Source organism: Rhinolophus hipposideros, assembly GCF_964194185.1.
Source record: "Rhinolophus hipposideros genome assembly, chromosome: 9".
Taxonomy (NCBI): Eukaryota; Metazoa; Chordata; class Mammalia; order Chiroptera; family Rhinolophidae; genus Rhinolophus; species Rhinolophus hipposideros.
The window spans coordinates 66,461,844-66,488,630 of record NC_138055.1 but is presented as its reverse complement, the minus strand read 5'-3'; the positions used below and the strand labels follow the sequence as shown (position 1 = coordinate 66,488,630).

Genomic DNA, 26,787 nt, shown 5'->3' with positions numbered 1-26,787 from the left:
AAGACTGAATCAAGCATAAGAGAAAATGCAATCAAGAGACGCAATAAAAGAGATGAGGTTACTTACTGCCTGCATAATATGGCATACTGTTTTACAGCCAACTTTTCTAAAAGTAGAAAAATTACACTCTAAGATAATGATAGAAAGTATAACATAGTAATATATAAACCACTAACGCAGTCATTTATCAAGCATTCTGTACTGTACACAATTGTATGTGCTGTACTTTCATGCTACTGGCAGCGCAGGTTTGTTTTCACCAGCATCACCACGTGGTGCAGTGAGTTGCACTAGGAAGTCAGGAAGGCTAAAACGTCACTAAGCAACAGGAATTTTTCAGTTCTATTATAATCTCATGGGACCAACATCACATATGCAGTCCGCTATTGACTGAAACATCATTTTGCTGCCCATGACTGTATACCAAATTTAAACACTTTGAAGACTGCTATCTCTTCTGCCAGGTTAGTTTTGCTATACCGGGTAGACCTCAAATAAAGTTTGGCCTGACATGTCTATAAATATAGCTACAATTCCTCATAAATGTGCACAGATTATAAAGAGTATAACTCTAAATTTTTTTCTGATCTAAGGCCAGATATGCTTACTCGCATAAAATTATAAAAACTACACTTCTAAAAACACTATTTTGTGCACTATTAAATCAAGGTAAAGTACAAGGTGTATCTATTCAGCACATAATCTTCTTACAAAGTAACTGTTCAATAAGTAAATTTACAAAACATGGCATCAGTGTGATATAGTAACTACTCTCATAACACAATATTGAAGTTTTGCTGTTTCTTGATAAATACATTTATAATTTTTAAAAATATGAGCAACTGTTGTATTTTGCCAGAAAGTCAAGCCCTAAACAAAACTTTCCTTCTACTTCTTTCACACTCCTATATTATTTTAATTAAAATTATCCTAGATCTGCAAGATGACGAATTAAAAATAAAACAAACTTTCCACTTACACCTACTTCATATGATGAATCAGGATTTTCCCTACAGAGTAGCATTAAGTGAGAATGGTATTAGATGCTGAGTCCAGTCTAAGAATAAAAGGGCCTTTACAATTCCCAATTACTAATTTTCATACTAATCATCAGTTTGATTGTTCTACCTTGATGTCAATGTTAAAATTTAATCTTATTCAAAAAGTTAACATCAAAATGACAACCATATAAAATTAAGATGATGTATACCAAGAAGTGCTTCACAAGCTATAAAGCATTTTTCATATATTAAGTAGTAAAATTAAGCCAAAAGGTATCAGATACTTTGGCATGGTAAACTTACTGAATATTATTTCACCAGCCTATGAAAGACTTTTACAAACAGAATATCAAATACAAAATTTCTATGAAGTATAATTTACAATGTAAAAAGTAACACAAAAACATTCCTGCCAGACAGGACACAAAACCAAATGTTCCTCTCCAAACACACTGCATTACATAATCAGTCATTATATTTTGTCCAGGTGCTGACACAAAATGCAGTTATGTTTCAACATCCAAATATATGAATGAAAAAATGGTATATCAATGTTTTTTTTTAAAAAAGCAAGCCTATTCATTGTTATCTAAATTGCCGAGATACGTTAATTTTCTCTTATTTTATCATTCCTTGGAAAAGTACAAATTTACTAAGTGTGCATTCTCATTTACTTTCACATAAGGAAAGACATTTCAATTCAGTAAAGGCAGAGAAAGGACTGGAGTCCTCAGTACTGGATCAAACTCTCTTAAAAAAAATATGTCTGTATCTTTAGTAGTTTTTAGTCATTCAAGTCTCTGGAAAATATATAAGCAAATGAAACACAAGAAAAGATTTCTAAAAACCTTAAGTCAAATGTTAGCATCTCCACTAACTCAATTCTGGGAGTTATTTACTCTGTTTTGATGGCTACATCTCAAAAAACTGATACAAAAAGGGGGCATAATATTTTATTCAAACCCTTAAAAGCCAGGTGTTTCTCAGAATTGGAACTTTTTCAGATTTTAGAAAGGCAAAACAGTGTTTATACATATGACCTAACATGGTTAAGCAATGGTAAAAATATATGACTGTGTAACTATAAATACAAAATACCTCCTTCAACCCATGACCTTAGTGACCTTAGCCATACAAAATACAGCAAGAAATAACAGACCTAAACACTATGCCAGAAGTATTTTACTACTAACATCTTTCCAGTAGTCCTGTACTCCCTCTACATTCATTTCTCAAAGAAGCTGGCTATCTAGTTTCCCCTAGGTAATTAAGAAACAAAACTGTAAGAAAGGATCCAAGGAAGTGAAGGAGTACAGGATGCCCTTCTCCCCATTCCCTTTTCCAATCTGTGGTTTCTGATCTGTGGATGGGAAAACAGCACTGACAGCATTGTCAAATGACAGTCTGGCACTAGTTCACTTTACTGCACATTTACTGATAACCTACTAAGGTCTATGCACTACAGAAGGTAGTAGAAATGTAAATATAAATAAGACAAAGCCCTACCTCTTAGGTGCTTACAGTCTAGTGGAGGTCATGGTGGGTGGTAGGGTAGGACAGTAAATTACAGCAGTGTGACATATTAAGAGAAGTTTGACGAATAAAAGCAGTATAAAAGCAGTATAGCAGAAGGATGTTGGGAGTCAGGAAAGGTTTCATTAAGAAAGTGACACCAGAGTAGTTTTGAGGAACAAGAAGTCTGTCAAACAACAGAGAAGTGATAGTAAAAATAAGCCCATCACATACACACAGAAAAACACACGAAATCAAAAAAAAAAGGAAAACTTTCACAATAAGTGGCAAATAGGTCCAAAATATCTATCTATATTTAAACAGACTTAGATCCTGAGTCAAAGTATATACAATTTATTAAATTGTGTCTAGAAAAGGGAAATTTTAGGTTTTTTCCTCCTAGATAATTCATTTTGCATTTCCATATTATATAAGCTATGAGATCTGACCAAAAAATAAACATTGTGAACCATTTTATTAGTTCATAATGCAGCATATACCCAAGTGATATACAAGAGATTTTCACCTTACTTCAGAGTACAAGCTAGCAGAAAAACATATTAGGAATTTTTTTCCAGGTCATCCTAATAGTACAAAGTACATAAATGAACAAGCCATATCAGCATGACTTGTTATAAGAGTTTGAAGAGTTTATTAAAAAAGGAAGCCTAACAGAAAAACGAAAAACTAAAATAACAAGAGAAAATATATAAAGTATCCAAATTGAAGGAGGAGGAAAGGGTCATTGAACAAAACCAAGGTAAAAAAATATAAGTTTAAAACCCTTATGTCCATTTTATTTCTTTTCAAAGACACTTTCCACAACAGACATCAATTTCAGTATACAGCTGTTCTTAAAATATCTAGTGAAAACCAAAAGGAAATTCAATTCCTTTAAGTATCACAAGTAGAAATCATCCCTAGTAAGAACAGTCACCTGTATCATCATCCAGCGTGACTCCTCTCATAGCACTAGGTTCCTTGATATCAATACTGTATGTAATTCTATTCAAACATTACAGTGCAACTCAGATTAACTCTGCCTGTAAAACTGCCCTACCAGGTACCTTGGTTTCTTTTGCTTCTTTGTGTTACAAAAGCCACTCGAGGTCTAGGTAACAAATAAAATCTTAGCAGTATCTTCTAACTAAGACTATCACTATTTGCATAAGTTGTCCTCAAATGGCTATTCAAGCAAGCACATGGAAAAGTTTGCTTTTACATTAATTCTAATAGAATGAACTTTCCACAGTTAAAATAATTAAGACAAAAATACTGTTTAACATTGCTTTTAAAGAGCAAAAAATAGTTAACTTATTTTTACTAGTCTATTAATGTCTACTCATTTCATACATAGACATGAAGCATACCTTTTCTTTATCATCAGAAAATCTTATGAAGCAAATTTGTCACTAAGGAGGGTAAAATTAATTCCCACAGGTTGTGAAAAATTCTGTAAGGCTCTTTAAAAAGTACTTTTAATACCAATATCTATGAAGAGAGAAAAACCAAAACTGTGTTCAAAGAACTTCAAATGAAATCTACTCATAAATTTAAACTATTTATTTACTTTGAAACAAACAAGGTTATAACTGTCAAGTATCTCAAAAATCAAAAAGTAAATTAAACATCCAAAGTTACTAAGTAAAAACATAGGTAATTAGTTCTCTTTGGGGAGGCATATTCTGAGTTTAATCAAGATCAAGTACTTTCCCCAAAAAAAAGGGATGTAAGTCACTTACACATTTTGCTCTCATTTTCCCACCTTATAAATTCACTTTAAAACAAAAGTATTACAGAAACTGAAAAATTTTCAAAAGTTGTATTTGTTTGGTTAAACATACAGGCATTTTTCATTCCCCAAGAGTATCAGATTAGGTTACAGATATCTCTACCCAGTATACTTAGAATAAAAGGGTTCTGCCAACAAATGATGCTTACATGAATATATTTTTGATGCAGCAGCATCAATTAGGATGCAAAAATGTGAGTTTCTCAGTTCCCGTCTAAAATACAAAGTAGTCACAGAAGTCACTGCAATTCAAGCCCCCAGAAAAGGATGAGAAAAGTTAACTTTTTAAAATTAAATGAGGATCTTACAAAGAAGTGGAGCAGTTTTGCCTTTTTACGTGCATTTTGTATTTTTCCTTTGGATTTAATTTTACAAAATTACAAACTGTTGAGTTCAACAAACAAAGTTTACTAAAGATCTTGATCCATTAAGAAGGATTTCAATGAAAAGAGATCAGAATGCAGAATGCAGACATCTAACTATTTGAATGTAGTAGGCACTTAACCATCTCAGCTCACGGTGATTCTTAATCATCCCTTCACATCTAGGATAAGGTTATCTTCCATAATTGCCAAAGAGGTGTGTTCGTTGACGTTTGGGAAAGAATATTGTCAACTATAGCAAATATTACCTAACAATTCAACATAAACCTGGTATGTAAATACGTAGATACTTTCAAATCAAAAGGTGCCCTTATTCCAGAGGTCTAGAAATCCCTAACATCAAGCAAGACAGGAAATGTGTTCAACGCTGAACAAAATTCAAGTATGGCCTCTCTCCTTTACAGGTTTTGTTAACTCAGTGTCTTCTACCACTTCTCAAATCATCTAAGAGTTGGTATCAGTGAATACTTAATGTTCTTGTACTTATTAGAAACCATCCCGAAGATTAAGAAAGGAGGAGGATTCTTTGGCCAAGAGTTTTATGAAAATCAAACAAAACTGTTGCATTCGGTCTTCTGAAAAGTGGAGGCATCTCCTAGGATTCAAAGGAAGTTGATGTTTGGGTTCCTTCCGAGAGGGTGGTACCCGCACGTAGGACTTTTATGGTGGTAATACCGTACTCACAGGGCCTGGAATAAATGCAAATTCTAAAACCTTGGAAATGCTTTTATTTAAAAAAAAAAAACAAAAAAAAAAAAACCACTACAACTCGCATTCAAAAAGGTTCAATCACCAAGAGTTACAGGTTTTCTCTCCTCGACGGACACAGAGCCTCAACTAAGACCTAGGAGAGCCTCTTTTAAGACTATTCATTTCTTCCGTAAAACTTTTACGTGAGACTCAAGACAGCAAAAGGTGGGGAGGCCCCGGCGGAAGTAGAAACCCAGGGCCACAACTTCACAGACAGAAGCGTCTCGGGTTCCTCCGCCGCCCAGGACTCTCCTCGCTGTCCCCACCACTACGGCAGCTTCACCCTCCGGGTGCGGGAGCAGAGGAAGCATCCCAGTTGCACTCCTTCCACCATCCGAAGCCTTCGGTGTCCCAGGGCCTGGAGGCGCCTGGGGCCCGTTAGCCAGTCCGGTGTTCCCCATCTTTTACACAAACACACATACACACAAGTTGCAGGTGCTGTCTGTGTACTGAGGGAATGTGAACAGCCAGGGACCGCGGCAGCTGATGGGAAGGCGGCAGTGCCGTCTAAAGCGGGCCCGGGCTCCTTGGCCACCGCCGCTGCCGCCTTCTCTTCTTCCCCAGGAAGCGGCGCGGCGGAGGCTCCTCCGAGCTGGCGGGAGCCCGTGGGAGCGGAGTCTGGGGGAAGCCCCAGCGCCGGCCGAAGGGACCGGGCCTAGGATCCGGAGCTGCCGCTGCAGCGACCCGAGTACAGCGACGCTTTACGTCCGGTCCACCACCCTCCTCACACACACCCCCTCCCTCCCTCCACCGCCGCCACCCCCCCCTCCCCGCCCGCTCCACTCTCCCTCTCTCGATTGGAGCCGAGACAAAAGCAACGGGAAGCGGCGGGCCGGGACGCTGCCCGCAGACCCCAGGCGCGACCGGACCGGCCCCGAGGCATTCCCCTGCCTTGCGGGGGCCCCGAATCCGCCGCCCCCGCCGCGCGCCCCGCCGCCAGACTTCCGAAAATTTGCCAAAAACTCACCGCATGAATTTTCTTGTCCCGCGGATCCAAGATGGCGACGTATCCACCGCAGAGGCTGCTGGGAGCAAGACCTTTACCCTCTGACCCCCGCCGTGACCCCCGTCGTTCCGGCTTCCCTCAAGGCGGCGGCGGAAGGTGGGAGCGGCGACTGCCTACGGGATAGGGTTGGGGGTGGATAGACCGCTTCCCGCGCGTTAGACTGTCGGTGGGGAGAGGTGATTCACTCCATCACCTCCCCCTCTGCGGCCTCCACCTTGTCTCGCACCGACTCACCCGGAGGCTTCTAGCTTCTCCGTGGCCGTTATAACGAGCGGGGCCTCTGCGGCCTCCACAGTTCCCCTGCGGCAGGGTTGCTTCCCACTGGGCACGGGCACTGGGTGCGAGGGGGGCCGCAGGGTCCAGGGGCGGGGACTGCTGAGGTGGCATGGGTCCGCCCTCCCTGGGGATGCCGAGCGTGTTTGTGTTTGTGTTCGTGTCCGACACCCCGCCCCCCCCACGTCAGCCTGGAACGGGGGCCGTGCGCCCTCCCAGCGCGTGAAGCCCGCGGACCGCCCCCCCCTCCTCCCTCAGCCCCCGCGGCCTGCGGTGCTCGCGCGCGCACGTCCAGGGACCGGCCGCTCGCCACCTTCACCTGAGAAGTGAGTCCCCCCGCTCAAACCGCTGGTGGTTTCTATGCACCACCCGCGTGTTTTCTTTTTGACTCGGTGGGAGGGAGCATCTCGGGGAGCAGGGTTGTAAAGCACGTCCGGGTGAGCTCGCGCCGCGGCCAGATCGTGGCACCTGAGCTCGCCCCACGCCCCGGCCCCCGCGCGCAGTGACTGGCCGCGCGGGGGCCGGGGCCGCCGTGTGCGATCGCGGCGCTTCGGGTGGCAACTTCGGGAGAAGGAAAAGTCTCCGCTGTCCGGAAACGTAATTGTCTCTCCAAGTGGAGTTAAATTTCTTCCCTTAGAAATAATAAAGCTCTCCTTATCCTTTTGTGCATCAGTAAACGCTTCCCTTTCTGGTGCTACCCGGCATTTTTGGACTGAAAAACAGCCTCTGCCGGTCTGTTTGGGGATTGTGTCGTTGCGTAAAGTAAAAAACGGTTTCTTGCTACTTTGGGGGATGGAATTTGTTCACGTGAAGTACAGTTCATTTGGAGTAAGTAAAATGTCTACTTCCTTTGTTTGTTCCTGGTGTAAAATCACCTTTCCCTCCCCCAAAACTCACTGTCATCCAGTTTAAAATGTTGTCATTGAAGGTCAGAGGGCCTCTGTGGGTCATAAGTAGGAAGAAAACTAAGCATGCTGTACAATAAAAGGTGACCCGTGATTACAGAATACAGGGTACTTTGAATTGGTACTTTCTGTGTAAATGTATTTAAACTTCAAACGGTGCTGATGTAGCCAGTAGAAAACGTTTGCCTGGTTTTTCATTTCATTAAACATGCTGCTTCACTGTGTTTTTTCACTTCAGGAAAATTCAAGGAGGACTAACACGTCTTTGAATTCTTCCCTCCCGGCTCCCTCCCTTCCCCGCCCCCCCCCCCCCCCCCCGTTCCTTCCTGCTGCTTACCTTGCTCTTCTGTGTAAGGTGGTGTGTTAAAACACTGACTGCACCTCTGTGTCCTACATACAGGGGTTTGCATACCTATGTGTACGCATATCTGTGTGTTACTGAGCATTTTCATCTGTTAATGACTTCAAAGCATAACTATTAATATTGGGAATCATAAGATGGAATGAAAAATGGGGTATGTGGATATGTATATAGTAACATCAAGTATTACTTACCATTTATTAGTTTGACTCACATAGAGGACTTTGTTAAGACCAAAAGATGTACCTTATTCTTAACATCCCTATATGTGCTCAAAAAAGCACAAGTTTTAAATAACATAAGCATTGGTAAAATTGAAGAAATCACTTCCAGAAGGGGACAGGTCTAATCGGAGGTTTTGTTACCTTGGACATCTTACTGAAAGAAGTAAGACAACAAACATTCCCACAGTAAATGTGTAGGGTAGGAGCATTAGGAATAAATACACTGATACTGTTGCTTTCTTGAGAACACTGCTTAGGATAAATTTACTTTAAGTCTTGTGGGAGAACAAGTTTTAATTGTTCGGGTACTGGTGTCCAATCTGTTAAAATTTTGTAAAGCTTGTTTAATACCTACCTTAGAGGTTGCTTCTAGGTATTCAATGAGCTAACATTTGCTATGAGCTTCTAGTAAGCACTGGTACATTTTTTTAAATTGTCCTATTGCATGAAAAAGTTCATTTTTATTGCTAACATTTATCAAATTTGCCCGTTTGGTAGATAGGTTTTTTTTTTAAATTGTTAACTCACTTTGATGGATAAAACAGTCCATACCCTGTATGTGTTTTGTGTTTGTTTGAGCTGTGTGTAAGGTAAATTCCTTATGCATCTCATAGAAAAAGTACTGATTTCAATAGAGAGAAAAATTTTTTCCTTTTATTAGGGGAAAAATGAGTTTATAAATAACTAGTTATAAGAAAGGAGGGCCTCACATTTTTTAAAAGTTGTAGACAATCTGAAAATCTTACCGTGGTAAGGGATGAAAGGGACGGTTATCTCAAATTTAACAGGTACTGAACTAGAACATTTGGATCCAAACTCGTCCCATAAACTACCAACAGTTCGCTCACTTGCTGAGGCATAAAACTAGGAATCGTCTGTGATTCCTCACATTCTGGGTCCAACCCCTCATCCAGTACCATCAGCTCTTCCTTGTGTGTTTTCTGAACTCAGCCACTTCTCATCACCTCTGATGCCACCACCCTGTCCAAGATACCATTATCTCTTGCAGGGCAATATCCACGATCACTCTGCTTCCACTTTTCCCTGTGCCCCTTCAGACCATTCTCTACATACCAGCCAGAGCAATCATTTTTAAAAGTTCATAAGGCTATGCCACCCCCTTGTTTAAAACCCTCCAATAGCATCCCTTAGAATAATATCCAGTTTTCTTACCATGGCCTGCATAATCTGCCTCCTGCCTACCTCTCCAACTTCATTTTATTCTTACCCAGCCTGCCTTTCTGTTTCTGACTTGTACCAAGCTTTTCCCAGTCTGTAGCACAGACTATTAGTTGTCTCCTAAAATTTCAGTTTTTTTTCGTAGTAATAGACGGGGACACATGGCTGTCCAGAATAAAGACTATATTTTCCAGCCTCCGTATATCCCTGTGGTAGTTCCGGCCAGTGGGATATCCACAGATACGCCATGTGGCACTCATCCAGAACTATCCTTAAAAGACAGCTGTTGCACACCTTCAGACTTTTGCTTCTTTTTCCTTTTATATCCTACACCCTAGAAGAGTTGCCAGTTTGGGCCATCGGGAAGTTCTCCCATACTAGGGATAGCAGAAGTAAGCTGGTGGAAACCTGGGGCTTGAGACCTTTGTGGAGTACCGGACCAGTCCTGCATTCCTTACATTCAGATTTTGATGTAAGGAAAAAGTGAACTATCTTATTAAAGCTACTATTTAGGGTCTCTTGTTCTCAATTGGACTTAATGATGCTCCATCTCAGGGCCTTTGCACTTGCTATTTTTTTTTCTGTGAGATATGCTTTCTCTATGACTATATAATGTGTTTCCCTGAAAATAACCTAAACGGAAAATAAGCCCTAGCATGATTTTCAGGATGACATCCCCTGAATACAAGCCCTAATACGTCTTTTGGAGCAAAAATTAATACGTATAAGACCCGGTCTTATTTTCAGGGAAACACGGTATGACTAACGTTCTCATCCTTCAGGTCTTAATTCAGTCAGATATCATCTCTAACATGCCTTCCTTGGCCACCCTATCTAAAGTAGCTCCTTTTTGCATTCTCTCTCATATGACCCTCTATTTTCTTAATAGCATTTGTAATTTGTCATTTTTATTTATTATGTTTCCCTTCTTCCTACTAAAAAATGTAAGTTCCATGAGAGTAGGGACTAAGTTTGTTTTGTTCACTGCTTTATCCACACACGGTACACATTAGATAAGTAGTTACATGTGCGAGACTGAATAAATGAACCACTGAACTAATGAAATAGATCCTTATCCAAGATTAGATAGACTTTTTAAGTAAATGTCTTGAAAGTTTTCCTTCAATGTATAATGTATAAAATCCAAATTAGGAAGCAGCTAGGAAAAATAATGCTAAACTAGTGGAATAAATATGCTTAGCTTCCAGCTCTTGATAATGAAGATATGTACCTTTTTCTGGGAAACTTACAAGGTTATTACAGAAAAAAGATAAAGTAATTGGTGAGACAGAATGGCAAATCAAAAAGAGTGCTGCAACATAATATCTAGGGCAGAAACTCCTACTGAATAGTAGTCTGATTTATTATACTGGACCTCAGATTTATCATCTAAAATATTTGTAAGGATCTTAAGCTTTGAATGGTAATATAAAAGTTTAATAGTAAGTCTGACTTAGAAGCGACATAACGTGTTACACATTAATTTGGTCTTCAGGTGTTATTTTAACAAGTGATTATGTCTTGATAATACGGGCAAGGGTTCAGAGAAACAGCTTATACTACTGAATATAAATTAGCACGTTTCTAAGGTGCGGTTTGGCAATATACCGGGGGTGCCAAAATATACATATACACATGACTTGTAGTCATCTTTTGTTATTGGTATATATTATTAAAATTTTAATAGTTTTTTTCCTTTCTTAAAATGTGTATCCATTTTTTTGGTACCCTCTGTATATCAAAAACCTTGAGCATGAGCATTTGACAGGGCAATTCCTCTTCTAGAAATGTGTCATAAAAATATGTATAACAGTTTTATTGCAAGATGGTTCATTACTGCATTGTTTGCTATAATATTGGTTAAATAAGCTACATCCGTACAATAGTACGGTATTTAGCCTTTAAAAATGACGTGAAGAAAATTTTATCAATATGATATATAAAATGTGAAGAAAGTTTTAAAATATAATTCCAATTTTGTAAAAATTTACAAGTTTACAAAGGACCAACAGGATATATACAAGATATTAATTCAACCTTGTAGAAGTAACTATTACAATTATTTTTATTTCATTATTTCCATATCAGTTTTTAATTTTCATAGAATAAAAAAATTTAATACTAATAAAAAGGCTACCTTTATCTTTAAAGAAACAAGCTAATAATTTTGGGAAATAGTACCACATACTTAGTTGCCAAGCCTGATATCGTTCATCCTTTCTTCTTCCCTATATCCCACAGCTAATTATGAATTCTTGTATATTTTACTTTTTAAATATGTCTAGGATCCACCCTTAATCTGGTCTTTCTTCATGAAGTTTTACCTCTTTCCAGTCTTCCAATCTACCACCGGGTTCTATGGCGCACATCTTAGGAGACGCCCCTGCATAAAACCTCTATAATGAAGCCTCATCACCTACCGGATAAAAGTGCAAGCTCCTATTCATGCAATAGAAAGACCTTAATATAACACTTTTCTACATTTGCAGCCTCAGGTACTAGTTGTGGTTTTATCCCAATACTTTATGCTGCTTCATATTTCATGCTCTTGCAGTTTTCTTCACTCTGCCTCCTGCTCCCCCCAAAAATGTCTTAACTTTTTAGTTTTTTATACTGGTTTTAAAAAATATGTCCACAAATTCTTTGATATTTTGCTCTTTAAGAGGTGGAACTTTGTTCACCTCCCTTTGAGTGTGTGTTGGATTTTGTGACTTTTTTCTAATAAATAGAATAAAGTAGAAGTGACTGTGACTCTGAGACCAGGTCATAAAAGACGTTGGGACTTCCTCATGCATACTCTTGAATCACTCTGAGAAGCCAGCTGTCATGTCATTGGACATTCAGGCAGCCCATAGATAAAACTATGTTCCAAGGAAATGAAATCTAACAGCCAATAAGGAACCGAAATGTGCCAACAACCACACAAGTGACCTTAGAAACAAGTCCTTTTGCCTCCTTGAGATGACTCCAACCTTCGCCAACAGCTTAACTGTAGTCTTATAAGAGACCCTGAGCCAGAACCAGGTACCTAAGCCACGTACCTTAATCTGAGATAATAAAAACATGTTTGAAGATACTACGGTTTGGGTTAAGTTGTTATATAGCAATAGATAACTAATGTATCTTCCTTCAGGACTCCTCTTTTGTGAAATTTTTCTGAATCCACTTTTTTCCTTTCCTTTAGAATTGGGTTTTGCGCTGCTCCACAATGAGCTGCTTAAGGGCAAGGACTATGTCTCATTTTCCCCTAAGTGTTTTATTCATCAACAAGTGTTTTTAGCACGTACATACCTAGCATTATACTAAACAGAGTCAGTAGCAACATGATTTGATTAGAGAAAAATATAGTTAGGAAATAGTAATAGCAGCAACGGATACGCAAACATTTAAAGACTCACTACAGGCCAGGCACTCTTATAAGCATTGTATCTATATTAACTCATGATATCCGTGCATCTACTTCATGTATTAGGAATTGCTAAAAATCTCTGGTACAGACTGTAAGTTTTCTGCTCGATCAGAAAAGGAAGTGAGCGAGAACTGGTATGTCAGGGATAACTTCACCAAGAGGCTGTTTAAGTTCCTTTTTGAATGACAGTATAGATAGATGTGGATGAAAGGAAGGGGACATTTTCAGTGAGGGGAATAACATGAGCAAAATCATAACAAAATATCACAACCGGGTGGCTTAAACAAATTTATTTCCTCACGGCTCTGGAGGCTAGAAGTCCAAGACAGAGTTGGTTTCTTCCAAGGGCCTCTGTCCTTGGCTTATAGATGGCTGTTTCAATTCACATGGTGTTTTCTCTATATGCGAGTCTCCAAATTTCCTCTTTGTATAAGAACACTAGTCATATTGTGTTAGGGCATACCCATATGACCTCATTTAACCTTCATTGCCTTTTTAAAGGTCCTATCTCCAAATACAGTCACATTCTAAGGCACTGGGGATTAGAACCTCATAAATTTCGGAGGGATACAGTTCAGCCAACTTGGAAGCGGAAATGAATAGTGACAGAACTAGCCTAAGATAAGCAGAGGGGGTTAGTGAAATTTAGGTAGAATAAGGTGGTAGGATTTTGGAGAGTTTTAAATGCCAGGCAGAAGAGTTGAAATGGATGCATTTTGATAAGTCCCTGCTAATCAATCAATTACGAGGTTTAGTCAGCACCAAAAAGGAAAAATAAGTTAAATAGAATCGATTACATGTTTTTTCACATCTGCTTTTATCACCTGGCCTTGCTGCTCTCCTTTTTCCAAGATAAATTGTGAGACATCTCCAAATTAATGTGATGTAAGTTTTTACCCATTCAAATCAATTTTGTACAAGAAAAGAAAAATTTTGTCCCCACTTCATGCAAAAGACTCAATACTTTTTATTCTGCTTTCTCAACTTTATTCAATGTTTAAATATATGATTAATCTTTTCTTAATGAAGAGACCAATTATTTTATCTTATGTATGAATTATAAGGTATCTTCCACTTAAAAAAGTAACATTCCCCCAAAAGTTACCAGATTCAATGAATGTATAATAGTAAATCAATTTAAAACTCACATATAACGAGCCAATACATTTTTGCTGGCAATGAAAAATTAAAATCTTTTTAAAAGGGAAACGGATTAAATACTGAATTGATAGAAGGAATGAAAATAATTTATACATAACAATAGGTTGATGAAAGAATTATCTAAAAAAAAGAATTATCTGTGCTTCTTAACTAGTAATGGCATCAGTGATAGCCATTCAAAAGCTGTATGTTAATGTTATTTTAACTGAGGAACTTAACGTGAAAATACAGTCAGTATTAAAGACAATGAAGATTATGAAGACAAACTATGAAGTACATAGATCCCAAGAAAACCTTGGGCATGAGAGAATCTAAAAACTCCCTATCTCAAACTGATTCTATGCTATTCAATAGTTCTTGTGCTCAGGGACTGTTTTTGTGTTTAACCTGAAATTTTACATTGCTTGTTTTTGTTTTTAATTTTATTTTTATTTTTTCCTTGAAACTGCCCACATTGCAGATTGTTCATGGATGAAATATGAAGCTGAGCAGAATTTTTTCCCCTACAAAACTATGGTATAAACTTACTCAATTTTTCATCTGATTGCTAATAAACCTTAGCGTACACAGTTTGTAAAATGAACCCCTTAAGGACTGAATTGTAGAGCATGCTGCAAGTTATAGGAAATAGCTGAAAATGAGCATGTAAACCTATATCCGATCAACAGTACTGAATGCTGGCAAACATCGCAACACAAGAAAAAAATTTTAGAGAGATACAGTTCAGTCCTGCCAGGGTTAATATATATTTTAATTATTATTGTTTCTAACCATACTTCACATTACAGTGCTTGAAAGCAGTCAAAGGTCTAGCACAAAAAATTACATTTATTCAGTACACATCAGAAATAACACCTTTTAAAATGAAAAGTAAATAACTTGGTTAGTAATTAAAAAGCATTTTTTTCAAAAAGGTACCCTGTGTCAATTTTCTGGCTAAACATGAATAGTTAACTGTAGTTCTCAAAAACTGCATTAGAAATTTTCTGTGAGGACACGTGATAGCAATTTCATTTAAACAAAACAGTTATGATCACAAGTCTGTGCAGGAAGAGTGACAAATATCCCAATAATTAATACATACACCAGGATGCCTTAAGTTGCCAAGACTTAAGTCAGAAACAGGTTATATATACGTGTTCAATTCCGAAATCTTTCAAAATATAAAGGGAATAAAGTCTTTAGCTCTCCTTCCCAGTCTGTGGCATTCAATAGAACTAATAAAAACTGTTTTGGGATCACAGGTTCAGCTTCTATGCATTATTTTTAGAAATTGCATAGAATCAAGAGCATACTGAAAAAAAAGAAAAACCAGAACGTACTGTACTTTAAATGAAGCATTCACCATTCTAAAACGAGAGACATTGTGATGGTAAATGACCAGCATCCTTAATAATACCATCATTTTGGGAAGGAGGACATGTTCCATTATATATGTTCTTAAGATCACTTTTTAAGATCTCCCATACAGATGGAGGTTACTGATTACTTATAAAAGCATTTTGTAATGCTTGAGAAACTTTATTAAGTTTCTCTTCCGTGTTTAGTGAAATCTCATGATGATGACTACAGTACCACTATGTCAAACACATAACTAAAATATTTTTCTCGAGGCCGGCCGGGTGGCTCAGGCGGTTAGAGCTCCACGCTCCATGCTCCGAAGGCTGCCAGTTTGATTCCCACATGGGCCAGTGGGCTCTCAACCACAAAGTTGCCGGTTGGATTCCTAGAGTCCCGCAAGGGATGGTGGGCTGTGCCCCCTGCAATTAACAATGGCAACTGGACCTGGAGCTGAACTGCGCCCTCCACAACTAAGACTGAAAGGACAACAACGTGACTTGGAAAAAATCCTGCAAGTCCTACACACTGTTTCCCAATAAAGTCCTGTTCCCCTTCCCCAATAAAATCTTTAAAAAAATAAAAATTAAATAATATATTTTTCTCTTCAACCTGTCACCTACCTATACATTTCATGCAGTATTTACATGAAAAATCCCAAAATGACAATAAATAAATTGGACAGTCACTTACTTAGAATTTGTTGATAAGGTTTTCCATAATTGGGTGTTTCCAAAACTTTGTGTTATTTTCATGGCACTCTTGCTGACTTTTGTAAATATTCTGTATCTTTTTTGAATTATTTTCCAGATATATTAAAAACATGAGGGTATCTTTTTAATATAACCAGTTTTGAGAATAAATGCTTTCTCAATACAATGTTCAGTTCTGACTTGGTATCCATTAATTATTCATTATTCAAATGTCATTAAATCTCACTTAAGTGCTATTCATTGTGTTTTACTGTCATTTAGTTCCCAAGAAAACTATGTGTTGTGGGTATAGTAATTTCCCCCATTTTCATGTATGCCACAAGTATGTAGCCGATCTCCAATTTAAACTTGTGAACCATATTTTGCCCTTTAAGTATTTTTGTTTTTATATTGAATTTCGGTTTATTACTAATCACCTTTGGAATTGATCACAGCAATATTAAAGCCACTTAATATTCTAAACTGAACTTTAAAGATGTTATTACTCTCCAATGCTTTCATGGGTCACTATCATCTATAATAATAGGTTAAAAGGAAAAGCCAAATAAATGAGGTAAGCAATGGGAAGAATAAAATAACCTTGGAAATTATAAAGTGGCTGCAACAAACCAATCTGCACAAACAAACCTCAAACAACAATAGAGAGAAAATAGGAGGTCAATATTGACCTAATAATTATAGCTACCACTTAATTTGGCATCTACTAGATTGCAAGCACCATAATTACATGATTTCACTCAATCTGCATAACATGAGATAGGTGGTATTTGCATTTTACAAATGAGGAAATGGAAGCTTTAAGAGAGTTCACCTTAGATTACACAGATTATTTCTAACTTCAGAATCCTTTCTCTTTTTAATTATGTAATTTTTTTACATTGCATGTAATGTTTTTATATACCCATTTTTCTGGTGAGGGTCCATAGATTTCATAAGATTATTTAAGAGGTCCCTAGTGAAAAAAATCTAAGCACCACTGAAACTCCTCGTTTGAGTTCAGTGCATTTATCATAAGAAAGTAACTCTGACATGGTTTGGCTTGGTCAATCAAATGAATAAATATGGATAACCTAGATAGATAATTAAAACTCTGATTCAACTAACATTTATCAAGTTCCTATTACACACCAGCCATACAGATTATATAGTACTGTTTGTCAATCTTAAATAATATAGGAACACCTTGTAATAATTGTTGTGTGTACCCAATGTGATAAACTTTATTATAAAGTTATCCTAATATGTGTAATGTGCGAATAGAAAACTTGGTGTAAGCCTATGCTCATAGCTCTTTTCTAACTATTAAACTGGAAAAAATGGAAATTAAACTAAAATATTTTAAATTAATCACAGTAATTTTAATGTAACAGAATATTGTTTTGCTAAGCCTAAATCATCATCAGAAATTAATACAGCACAAATTTGTTTTAATTTGGGATACCAGTATTGCTATGTGATAATTCATTTTCCCCCATTTTTTCTATCATAATTTTTCTAAAACCTTTGTTTCAGAAGCAAGCAATTACAATAGTTGGTCTTTACCTGGCATGTATGCATCATTAATTTGTTTCTGTTCTTTACTGTAGCCCAGGGCAATTTAACTTTTATAGCTTGTCTCCAACTCATTTATAAACATAAACAAAAATATGGGTATTTAACTCAGGTGAAAGAATATATTTACGTAGTGATCTTCTCTGTCATCCAAAGTATAGCTATATTAATTTTTAAATTATTTTTGAAATAAAATTTGAAAACTAAAGCTTTTGATGAGAAATCATAGATATTCAAGAATATTAGTGAAAAGCAAAAGTTAAAAGTTTGGGGGTTTAGATTAGCACAGACCTGGAATATTATCCAACTAAGTCACATGCAAGCAAGCTGAATACCCTCGAGCAAGATGGTTCACTTCTCCAAGCCTCAGTTTTGTTACCTAAAAATTGTACACAGAAATATTGCCATGTCTTTCAGGGTTGTTAACATTTTTATGAGATTATCTATGTAAATGCTCAACATAATAGAGGGAATGAACCTAACATTCAAAAAATAGTAGTTGCTATAATGATGGCATTTTTATGTGAAATACCACATGTAATCTAAGAATTTTAAGTGAAAAGCATAATTATTAAGGGAGAATCTAAAATGGAAAATGCAAGAAAATGAAAGACTATTTAAATGGCCATTTAAAACAGAAGCATAAATGTACTAGCTAGCTGTTACATGTTTCCTGTTAAGAAAAATAAATCAGGTAAGGTAGGAAAATGAAACATTAAATGATTACACTTCATAGCATCAACTAGTGATTGTTTTATTTTGCTACTGTAAGAATATTTTAATAGGTGTTTTTTTTTTTAAATAAGATACATACGTTAGCTAATCTTTTTCAGTTTCTATGTCGGCGTCCCTTCCACAATTACTATCAAGATTTTAAAAAGACCATCACTTTTTAAAGAAAGAAATTTGCAAGAAGATAGTTACAAGATATTCACAATAATTCTCAAATAACATTACACTTTTAATGTGGTGTCCAGCTCTATATAAAGTAGGTAGAACCTACAGTTATAATCAATCAAGGTATTTTAAAAAACACTGCCTATGGGCCGGCCATGGCTCAGGCGGTTAGAGCTTCATGCTCCTAACTCCGAAGGCTGCCGGTTCGATTCCCACATGGGCCAGTGGGCTCTCAACCACAAGGTTGCCAGTTCAATTCCTCGGAGTCCCGCAAGGGATGGTGGGCTGTGCCCCCTGCAATTAACAACAGCAACTGGACCTGGAGCTGAGCTGCGCCCTCCACAACTAAGACTGAAAGGACAACAACTTGAAGCTGAACAGCACCCTCCAGAACTAAGATTGAAAGGACAACACTTCACTTGGAAAAAAGTCCTGGAAGTACACACTGTTCCCCAATAAAGTCCCGTTACCCTTCCCCAATAAAAAACAAAACAACAACAAAAAAAAGCTTTAAAACAAAAAACAAACACTGCCTATAATAGAGATAAATACTGTGTTTTGTAAAACACTTGTACGTCTTCAATATGAGTGAAGTTAATTCCTATTAGCCTCTAAGTCTTAACAGTTGCTACATCTGCTATACCTTATGATTGGTGAAGGTGGTCCCCAAACCTCTTTTCATTTTAATAAAGTAGCCCACAATTAGGAAATAACACTTCATAAGCATAACCCACAAAAAGTGGGCAGAGAACAATTGAATGGTAAATCCCAGAGAAACAGCCAATTGATCACTGACAAACTCAGCCGCTGCCACTGAAGAGATAATTTGATGTATAGCACAAAAGGAAAACATAAAAAATAAGACTTCTAAACAGTAGGGAACACCTTTTCTGGTAGCCCCATCCCAGAAGCTAGCTTTTTTCTGCGAAAAGCCAAGGGCTCTTATCAAAAACAAAAACAAAAAACTCTCTTACTGTAGCAGCAAAGGGAGGAGAAATCCTCTGTTTAGTGAAGCAACAGCAGACATATTTATTATACTTCTTTAAACTGAAGAACTTTCAGGAATCTGTGAGGTTTCTTATGGAAACAAAAATTACTTAAAGGAAAAAGGGAGGGAGATAGAATCCAAACTGGGTTCCTCAGACTAGTTCTATTATATACTGGTAAGTATTCTGTGAGAAAAGAATTACATTTTAAATTAAGCATTGGGAATGCTGAGTTATACCAAGTAAAAGAAATTTCATTATCGCTGGGATTTTTAATATGCTAATATTTGTGTCCCTAAGTGCCTTAGTTCTTTTTTATTAAAGACTCAGCTAATCCTTCACAAAACCATGAACTATCTAACTACTACATTTAAGAAAATACTGTATTTGAAAGGCTGAATTTGGGGTTCCTGTATGCAGAGAATGAGGATTCTCTATCAACTTTGTTATAAGGAGTTGTCATGGGATGTGAATTGGAAACCACAGATGTTTTGAACAGGACCAAATAAGAAAGATTTATTTAGGGGGGTGGGGGGAGTAAGGGAGGATGGAAAGGTGGGAGCACAAGGCTCCTAATCCCAGCATGGGCCAGGGAGCTGTGTCCTACACAACTAGACAGAAACAACGGTTTGAACCAAAGATGGGGGGGAATAACTTTAACTGCATAATATTAACTGCGTAATGTCACAAACAGCCCTATCACCACCACCACAACCACTCCTATCCACTCTTAGTTAAAAAAAAAAATGAGAGCTGGAAAGGAGGCCTGTTGGAGAAAGTAGTGTTTGTGGACAAGCTGTTCCTAACGTGATTGGGGTGGAGGCTGGAGCCTCGAAGAGAATTGCTTCTAAAGATTGGATTTACAAAAGTCAGGGAGACAGGTCTCTTTTCACTGTTGCATTTGCTCGGCCATGTAACTTGCCAATTAGGAGCTGAAAACGGGAAAGGGAATTTGAACGATGATGGACTGAGAAAGGCCAGGACAACAGGGAAGTAGCCACCATGTCCATCTTTTAGTGTGGCATAAAAGATGGAGTTTCCCATGGGTGGTGTGAATACCAGGGAAGGAAGTGGGTTTGAGCCACTTTGTCAGTATGAGAGCTGACAACATCAAGATGCAACCACAGCAGCAAGAGGTGTGAGAGAGGTCTAGTGAGCTGAAGGTAAAGGTGATCACCATCTTCAGGAAACTAGGTAATGGAAAACCCCTGCAGGCTCCCTCAAAGAAGCCCCACTGAAGATCTAGCGTTTGGACACTCACAGAGAGGTTATCAATGTCCAGTCGATGAAGACTGCATCCTTGCCCAGTCAAGTAAGGAAACATTTGCCCTTTTCTCTTATTGCTGTTCTAATAGAGTGGCTGAAAATCATAGAATATATGTAAGATGCCATTAAAGGAGCCACCACTCTGAAAAAGGGGGAGTTCTTTCTACCTGGTCCTCGTAGGGAGAGTTACTGAAAAAAATGAAGACATTTCTTGTTTATACTCTCAACAGTTGGAAACATTTTAGTAAAGGCAGAAATACTTAAAAACATTTATACTTATATATAGTTCATTTCAAAGACTGGTTTCTATAATTCCATTATCAATTTCTTTTGTGAACTTTGTAATTTCTGAAATTTAAAACATCCTTGCAAAGTATTATAAAGGTGTACACACAACTGACAGTTTCAGTGAAGATTCTGAGGCCCAGAAAGAACAAAGTAAGCAACACCCTTTACAGAATGGTATTTTTTAAAAGTCCTGTTTCTTTTTGCATTTGCCACCTATTACAATGGCAGGCAGCTATGTCATTCAATTCTGATATTGTCACCCATAAGCAGCACTGTCATTCAGTCCTGATATTGTCACCTCGTCCAGATTTTAAACAGAAAAGTAAAATTAAAAAGCAAGAGGATGAACTACCTCTTTTCTTTTACATTGTCTTTGCTTAACTTTTTACATCAAATGGAATTGCACAGAATTTTAGATCAGTGTCTTTACTTCTAAGTCAGCAGAATGAATAGTTTCACCCAAAAAAGAGCAAAGAATAAATTTAAAAGTTTTATGTAATGTGATTTAAGATTCAATCTTGCAGTCAATATTGAATTTCACTGATAGTTAATGGAATAATATCTAGCATATATTTATTCAAACCTTCCAACCATCTCGATATGCTATTAATACGAAGCATGAAGAACTACTTTTTGTTTGTTTGTTTACTATTGACAATAATACAATACAAGTGATTGCTTAGCAACTTTAGATCTGGAAACAATTGGATCATTCTCATATGAAGAACAACATGTGTGCATGCAAATTCCCAGGGCATTCATGCTGACAAATATTTACTATGTGCCAGGCACTAATCCAAACTCAGGGAAATAGAGCTGTAAGAAAAGCAGATAAGGTTCCTGTTTTCCTGGAGGAGAGAGACAATAAACAAATAAATATTCAACATAATATTATGCAATGATAAGAATTATGAAGGAAATGAAGCAAAATAAGGGCTAGAGAGACAAGAGGATGGAATGCTCTTTCAGATAAGGTGGCCAGTGAAGACTTATCTAAGGAAGTAACATTTGAGCAAGAAATCTGTAGGAAAGGAGATTGCATGAAGTTCATTTGATAGACATGTGATTTAGGTGCCAGGCTATGAATTTAAGATTCCTTGAAGACAGAAGATTTTTTTATATTATCAACATCCCCATCTAAGAAACACAGTTAACTTGTCTTTACAAAAAGTAGCATATCGCTGTGTACAGTTAGTTACATCTTTATAGAAACTTTGATGTTCTGTTGCTTCTGGTCTCATTCATTTCATTTCATTTTAATGCAACAGATCTTTATTGAGTGATAAATGTTACGGGAGCCTTGGTTCTTCTTGCGGACACAGTGAAGAATCAAACGTCAGCAAGCTGACTAATATGCAAGCAGGGTTTATTAGTGATACATTCTCAGGGAAGAGAAAGGGCCTAGCCGAGGTGGGAGAGAGAGAGGCATAGGCTCCTAGTATTAGCGATACATTCTCCGGGAAGAGAATGGGCCTAGTTGAGGCGGGGGTGGGGAGAGAGAGAAAGAGAGAAGTGGGGAGAGAAAGGGGGAGAGAACAAGGGCAAGAGAGTTCGAGGGCCAGAGAGGGAGCCCTCATCCGGAGGTCTTACAGTTTGCAGGGGCGGGTGAGGGAGTTACACATTGATTTGGTAGGGAAAGGGGTGCATGCACATCCATGGGAGGGCATGACCCCCTAAGATGGGTGGAGGTCTGCTGACTCAGACCCTTATCTTGCTCCAGACTACCTCTTGTCATCTGTTGAAAAAACATTCGTGGCTGGAGGCAGTTAATCAAAGCTAGTTATTAGCTTTTTCTGAAGGCAGTATGGACCCGCTCCCACCCGTCTACCTCCTACATTTTCTAACTTCTACCTAACATTTACTATGTTCTGGGCTTTATTCTAGGCTCTTGCCATATGCCAGTGACTAAAACAAAAATCCCTGCCTATGTGGCAGTAACATTTCAGCAGGAAAAGACAGACAATAAATAATAATAAAAATAAATTATATACTGTATTAGAAGGTGATTTATTTGTGCTATAGGATAAAAAGTAGACCATGTAAAAGGAGAGATTATAAATACTAGAATAGATTTCATTAATAAATTGGCTAGTCAGGGTGGGTCTCAATGACGTCAGACCAGAGCAAACACCTGAAGAAATACCGGCATTAGCTAAGTGCCTGTCTGGCAGAACAGCTCTCGTTGATATGTCCATACATACACACATACATACAGACACACATACACAAACATACACACATATATATGCTTTTGCCTTCATGGAAGTTATCTTTTTTTCAAAACTATTTTTTTAGTTTATTAAAAAAATGTGTGGATGTAATATACCATCACTATATATAACTACTTAAAGGTGTGAATCTGTTATCTTTTATTTACTTTAAAGATAGTAAGGAGGAGGAAATAATTTTCCTCTACCTGCAAGGTTCTTCTGGCTGGTCTAATAATCACATAGACATGAGACAGATTAGCAAGAGAAAATAACCAAACTTAATACATGCATACGAGTATTGAGAAAGAGACCCCACAAGCAGGAGAGATTCAGAGGTAGAAAGGGAACTGGTAAATAAGACATTCTGAGCTAGGGATAAGTAAGGTGCTTTAGGGGCTTCAAAGGGTTATTGCAGGATGATAAGAGTAGATGCTTACGTAGTAAATAGAAATTTGTCCTGTCCTATAGATAGGTCAAAAGAGGTTATCACTAATAATTGCCTATTATGGGAAAGACCCCTAATTCAAGTTCTAGGTAGTTAAGGGAGGGGCCGAAGTTTCGCTTCAGTGTGTGGCTAAAGTTGGCTTTAGCTCAAAATAATCTGCATACCACAGAGGCACATCTTGGGGTGACTCAATCTGAAACCCCGAAATAGCCACTACTATGGATAGATAGAGATAGATAAATTTTTTGTCATCTGAGATTATGAAGCATTACTGTTTTAAAAGGCACTGAAAATAACATGATTAGAAATGTACATATTTTTATGTACTGACGTATAGGTCACATAGCAAATACACTATATTCTTTCCTTCTTGTTCAAAGGTAATGGTGTTCTCAAAATTATGTTAAAAATCCAAAATAATGTAAGATAAATTAGAAAGCATGGTAGATTACTTCATGCTATAAAATGAATGTAGGACTAACAAGCATAATGATATGTTGGTATGAGTAGTTAGAAAAATGGACTTTTTGCCTCACTCCATCTGTTTTTCAGGTATCACTAACTTTATTATGAATTTGTTTAAAGTCAGCCCTCATCAGTTTACATATATAATAATATCTGTTATTCTGGAGAGTTAAGTAAAATCTCCTAAACTTTATGTTTTTAAGACATGATTTTTTAAAAAAGTAACTAGACAATTATAACTAGCCATAGAGATATAGGAACTATATTTCTTTTCCATTTTCAAATTGCTTTCTTTTTTAATTTTTTAAGGACAAAATTATATTTCATCTCTTTGGTTTGTACTTTTGAATTAATATTGAATAACAAGCAATTTTTATAACTTTAGATACAATATCTTTTACTGAAAAGGTCACAAATGTTTCATAAATTTAAACATATTGTATATTTCTTTTACTAACATGAAAATGTTTCATTTGCTAAAAATTTTTTTAACTAAGTATATATATATATATATATATATATATATATATATATATATATATATATATATATATATATATATCTTTTTTCTTTCCAGTCTAGTCTATAGTGTTCCCCTCCCTCTTCTGAACTGGTATTTTCTATACCACTCATTTATCAGTTAGTATATGCTGTCTTATGTCTTTTTAGCTTCCAAAAATGGACCACACATTTTCCAAGGACAAAGATCTAGTTCTTATCAGTTAACAAAATGATTTTTCACAAAGTAACTCTTTCACTAACATTTTTCCTCTACCATGTTTCCCGGAAGACAAGACCTAGCCAGACCATCAGTTCTAACGCATCTTTTGGAGCATAAATTAATATAAGACCCGGTGTTTTATGTTATGTTATGTTATGTTATGTTATGTTATGTTATGTTATGTTATGTTATGTTATATGATACCAGGTCTTATGTTAAAATAATACCGGGTCTTATATTATATTAAAATAAGACCAGGTCTTATGTTAATTTTTGCTCTGAAAGATGCATTAGAGCTGATGGTCTGGCTAGGTCTTATTTTCGGGGAAACACGGTATTGACACAAGTGTAACTAACATAACTCAAAGTTACGCTATATTTTGTGATATTGTGATTTTTAATAAGAAACATATATTTGGTTTTTATTCTCATTTCTGGCACAGAGCTCCTAAAACCCTTGGAATTTCCTAAGTGATAAAGGTGTCTTGTTATTCATTACAAGCCCCTGTCAACCACACCTGAGTTTATGTTAATAAGGTGACTTTTGGAAATCCCCTAAGGATGGGACTGGTTGCCAGGGAAACCAACTACATCACTGGAGCACTGGAACCTTCAGTCCTACTGCCCAACTTCCAGGGAGAGGCAATGACCAATGATTTAACCAACCATGCCTATTTCGATGAAGCTTCCATGAAAACTCAAAAGGGCGAGAGCTTTCAGGTTGGTGAACACGTGGAGGACAAAATCACGTGATGGGTGGGAGGTGCCCCTGGAGAGGGCATGGAAGCTCCGGGTCCCTTTCCCTCAGTCCTTGCTTGCCCTGTGTATTTCTTGCATCTGGCTGTTTCTGATGTTGATATAAGAAATGTCCAAAGCTTAGAGAAATTCTATAAGAGTTTATTTGAACCCAAACTAACGACAATTGCCCAGAAGCAAGCTCTGAAATGTTCCGGAGAATGAAAGTTTTGCACTTTCTTTTAAGCATTTGAAATTAAGGAGGGAACATGAGGAAGATTACTTAAAGGTTGGGGGAAACAAGGTGGGGCCTGGATTACAGGACAGTTAATATGATGTGCTGTCTTGATGGTGGTTAAGATTATTTCAAAGGTGTGTTAACCTAGATGGACAGAAACTATGGATAGGGCTTGCTTAAGGCAAAGAGAAACCTTTTCCTAAAAAAGTTATATGCCTGGGGTGTAATTACGGCCGTGACCTGCCCTTTTAGGAATTTATGATCAGATCACCCTGTGAGGTTACTTTCCATAGAATTCCTTTCCTTTAAAAAAAATGTCATTGAAATATAGCTAACATGCAATATTATATTAGTTTCAGGTGTGCACCATAGTTATTCAACATTTATATACCTAAAGAAATTGGAGTCCCTTTGAGTTTGAAAGTGTTTATGTAGTATGCTTCCCCGAGCTAGAGAAGGAAGGTCAAGCTTCCCACCATTCCTCCTTTCTCTATGACATTTGGGATTCTATTGCCTGAAAAAATGTATCGCTAAACTGGCAGTCACCAGCTTTTATATATAAAAAGTTGGTCATGAAGAGTATTACATAGAAATAAATTTAACCCCCAAATGTTTTCGTTTTATATTGACACCAAAATGTTTTCGCTTTTTTTATCAGTCTGCACATTTAGAAGATAAGCAAATAAAAGGGCAATGTTCTAATTTTTTCCCCTCTACTCTGCACAAATATTAAATACAGAAGTGGAAAAACTCTGGTCATGAAAATATGAGCATTGGATTTTAAAACCAGCCATGAAACACCCTGCTACCTGGTAGACTTAATCTTTGAATAACTAGGGTAATGTGTTCCCTGGTTCTAGCCAACTACTGATGTTAAACTGGATCATGTGTCAGAATTAGTTGTGTCTAAGATGTTTTTAGGAAAACTATTAATCTTTGAAAACTACCCTTACTTCTCTTTAGGTCCTCATATCTGAT

The 26,787-nt window shown here is 37.3% G+C and overlaps 1 protein-coding gene and 1 long non-coding RNA gene across 8 annotated transcripts in view; one reads left to right on the top strand and one right to left on the bottom strand.

Moving 5' to 3' along the window:
* Window positions 1-7,193, bottom strand: part of CNOT2 (CCR4-NOT transcription complex subunit 2) — a 107,323-nt gene extending 100,130 nt beyond the window's left edge. For 2 of the 6 annotated variants that reach the window (XM_081060972.1, XM_081060976.1), the window contains exon 1: window positions 6,406-6,505. Coding sequence is in view for 2 of the 6 variants with exons in the window: in XM_081060971.1 (XP_080917097.1) it covers window positions 6,406-6,410 (5 nt within the window). In the remaining 4 variants the exon portion in view is untranslated. Of the gene's footprint in view, window positions 1-6,405 lie in introns of all 6 variants that reach the window. The other 4 variants (XM_081060971.1, XM_081060973.1, XM_081060974.1 and 1 more) reach the window with 4 other exon arrangements.
* LOC308502759 lies at window positions 6,518-16,478 on the top strand. 2 transcript variants are annotated; one of them, XR_013994091.1, is made up of 4 exons: window positions 6,518-7,043; window positions 11,721-11,881; window positions 14,417-14,472; window positions 15,570-16,478. It is a non-coding gene; the product is annotated as an uncharacterized lncRNA (long non-coding RNA). The 2 variants fall into 2 exon arrangements; XR_013994092.1 differs by having other exon boundaries at window positions 6,530-7,043; window positions 11,672-11,881.
* Window positions 16,479-26,787: the final 10,309 nt, after the last annotated feature.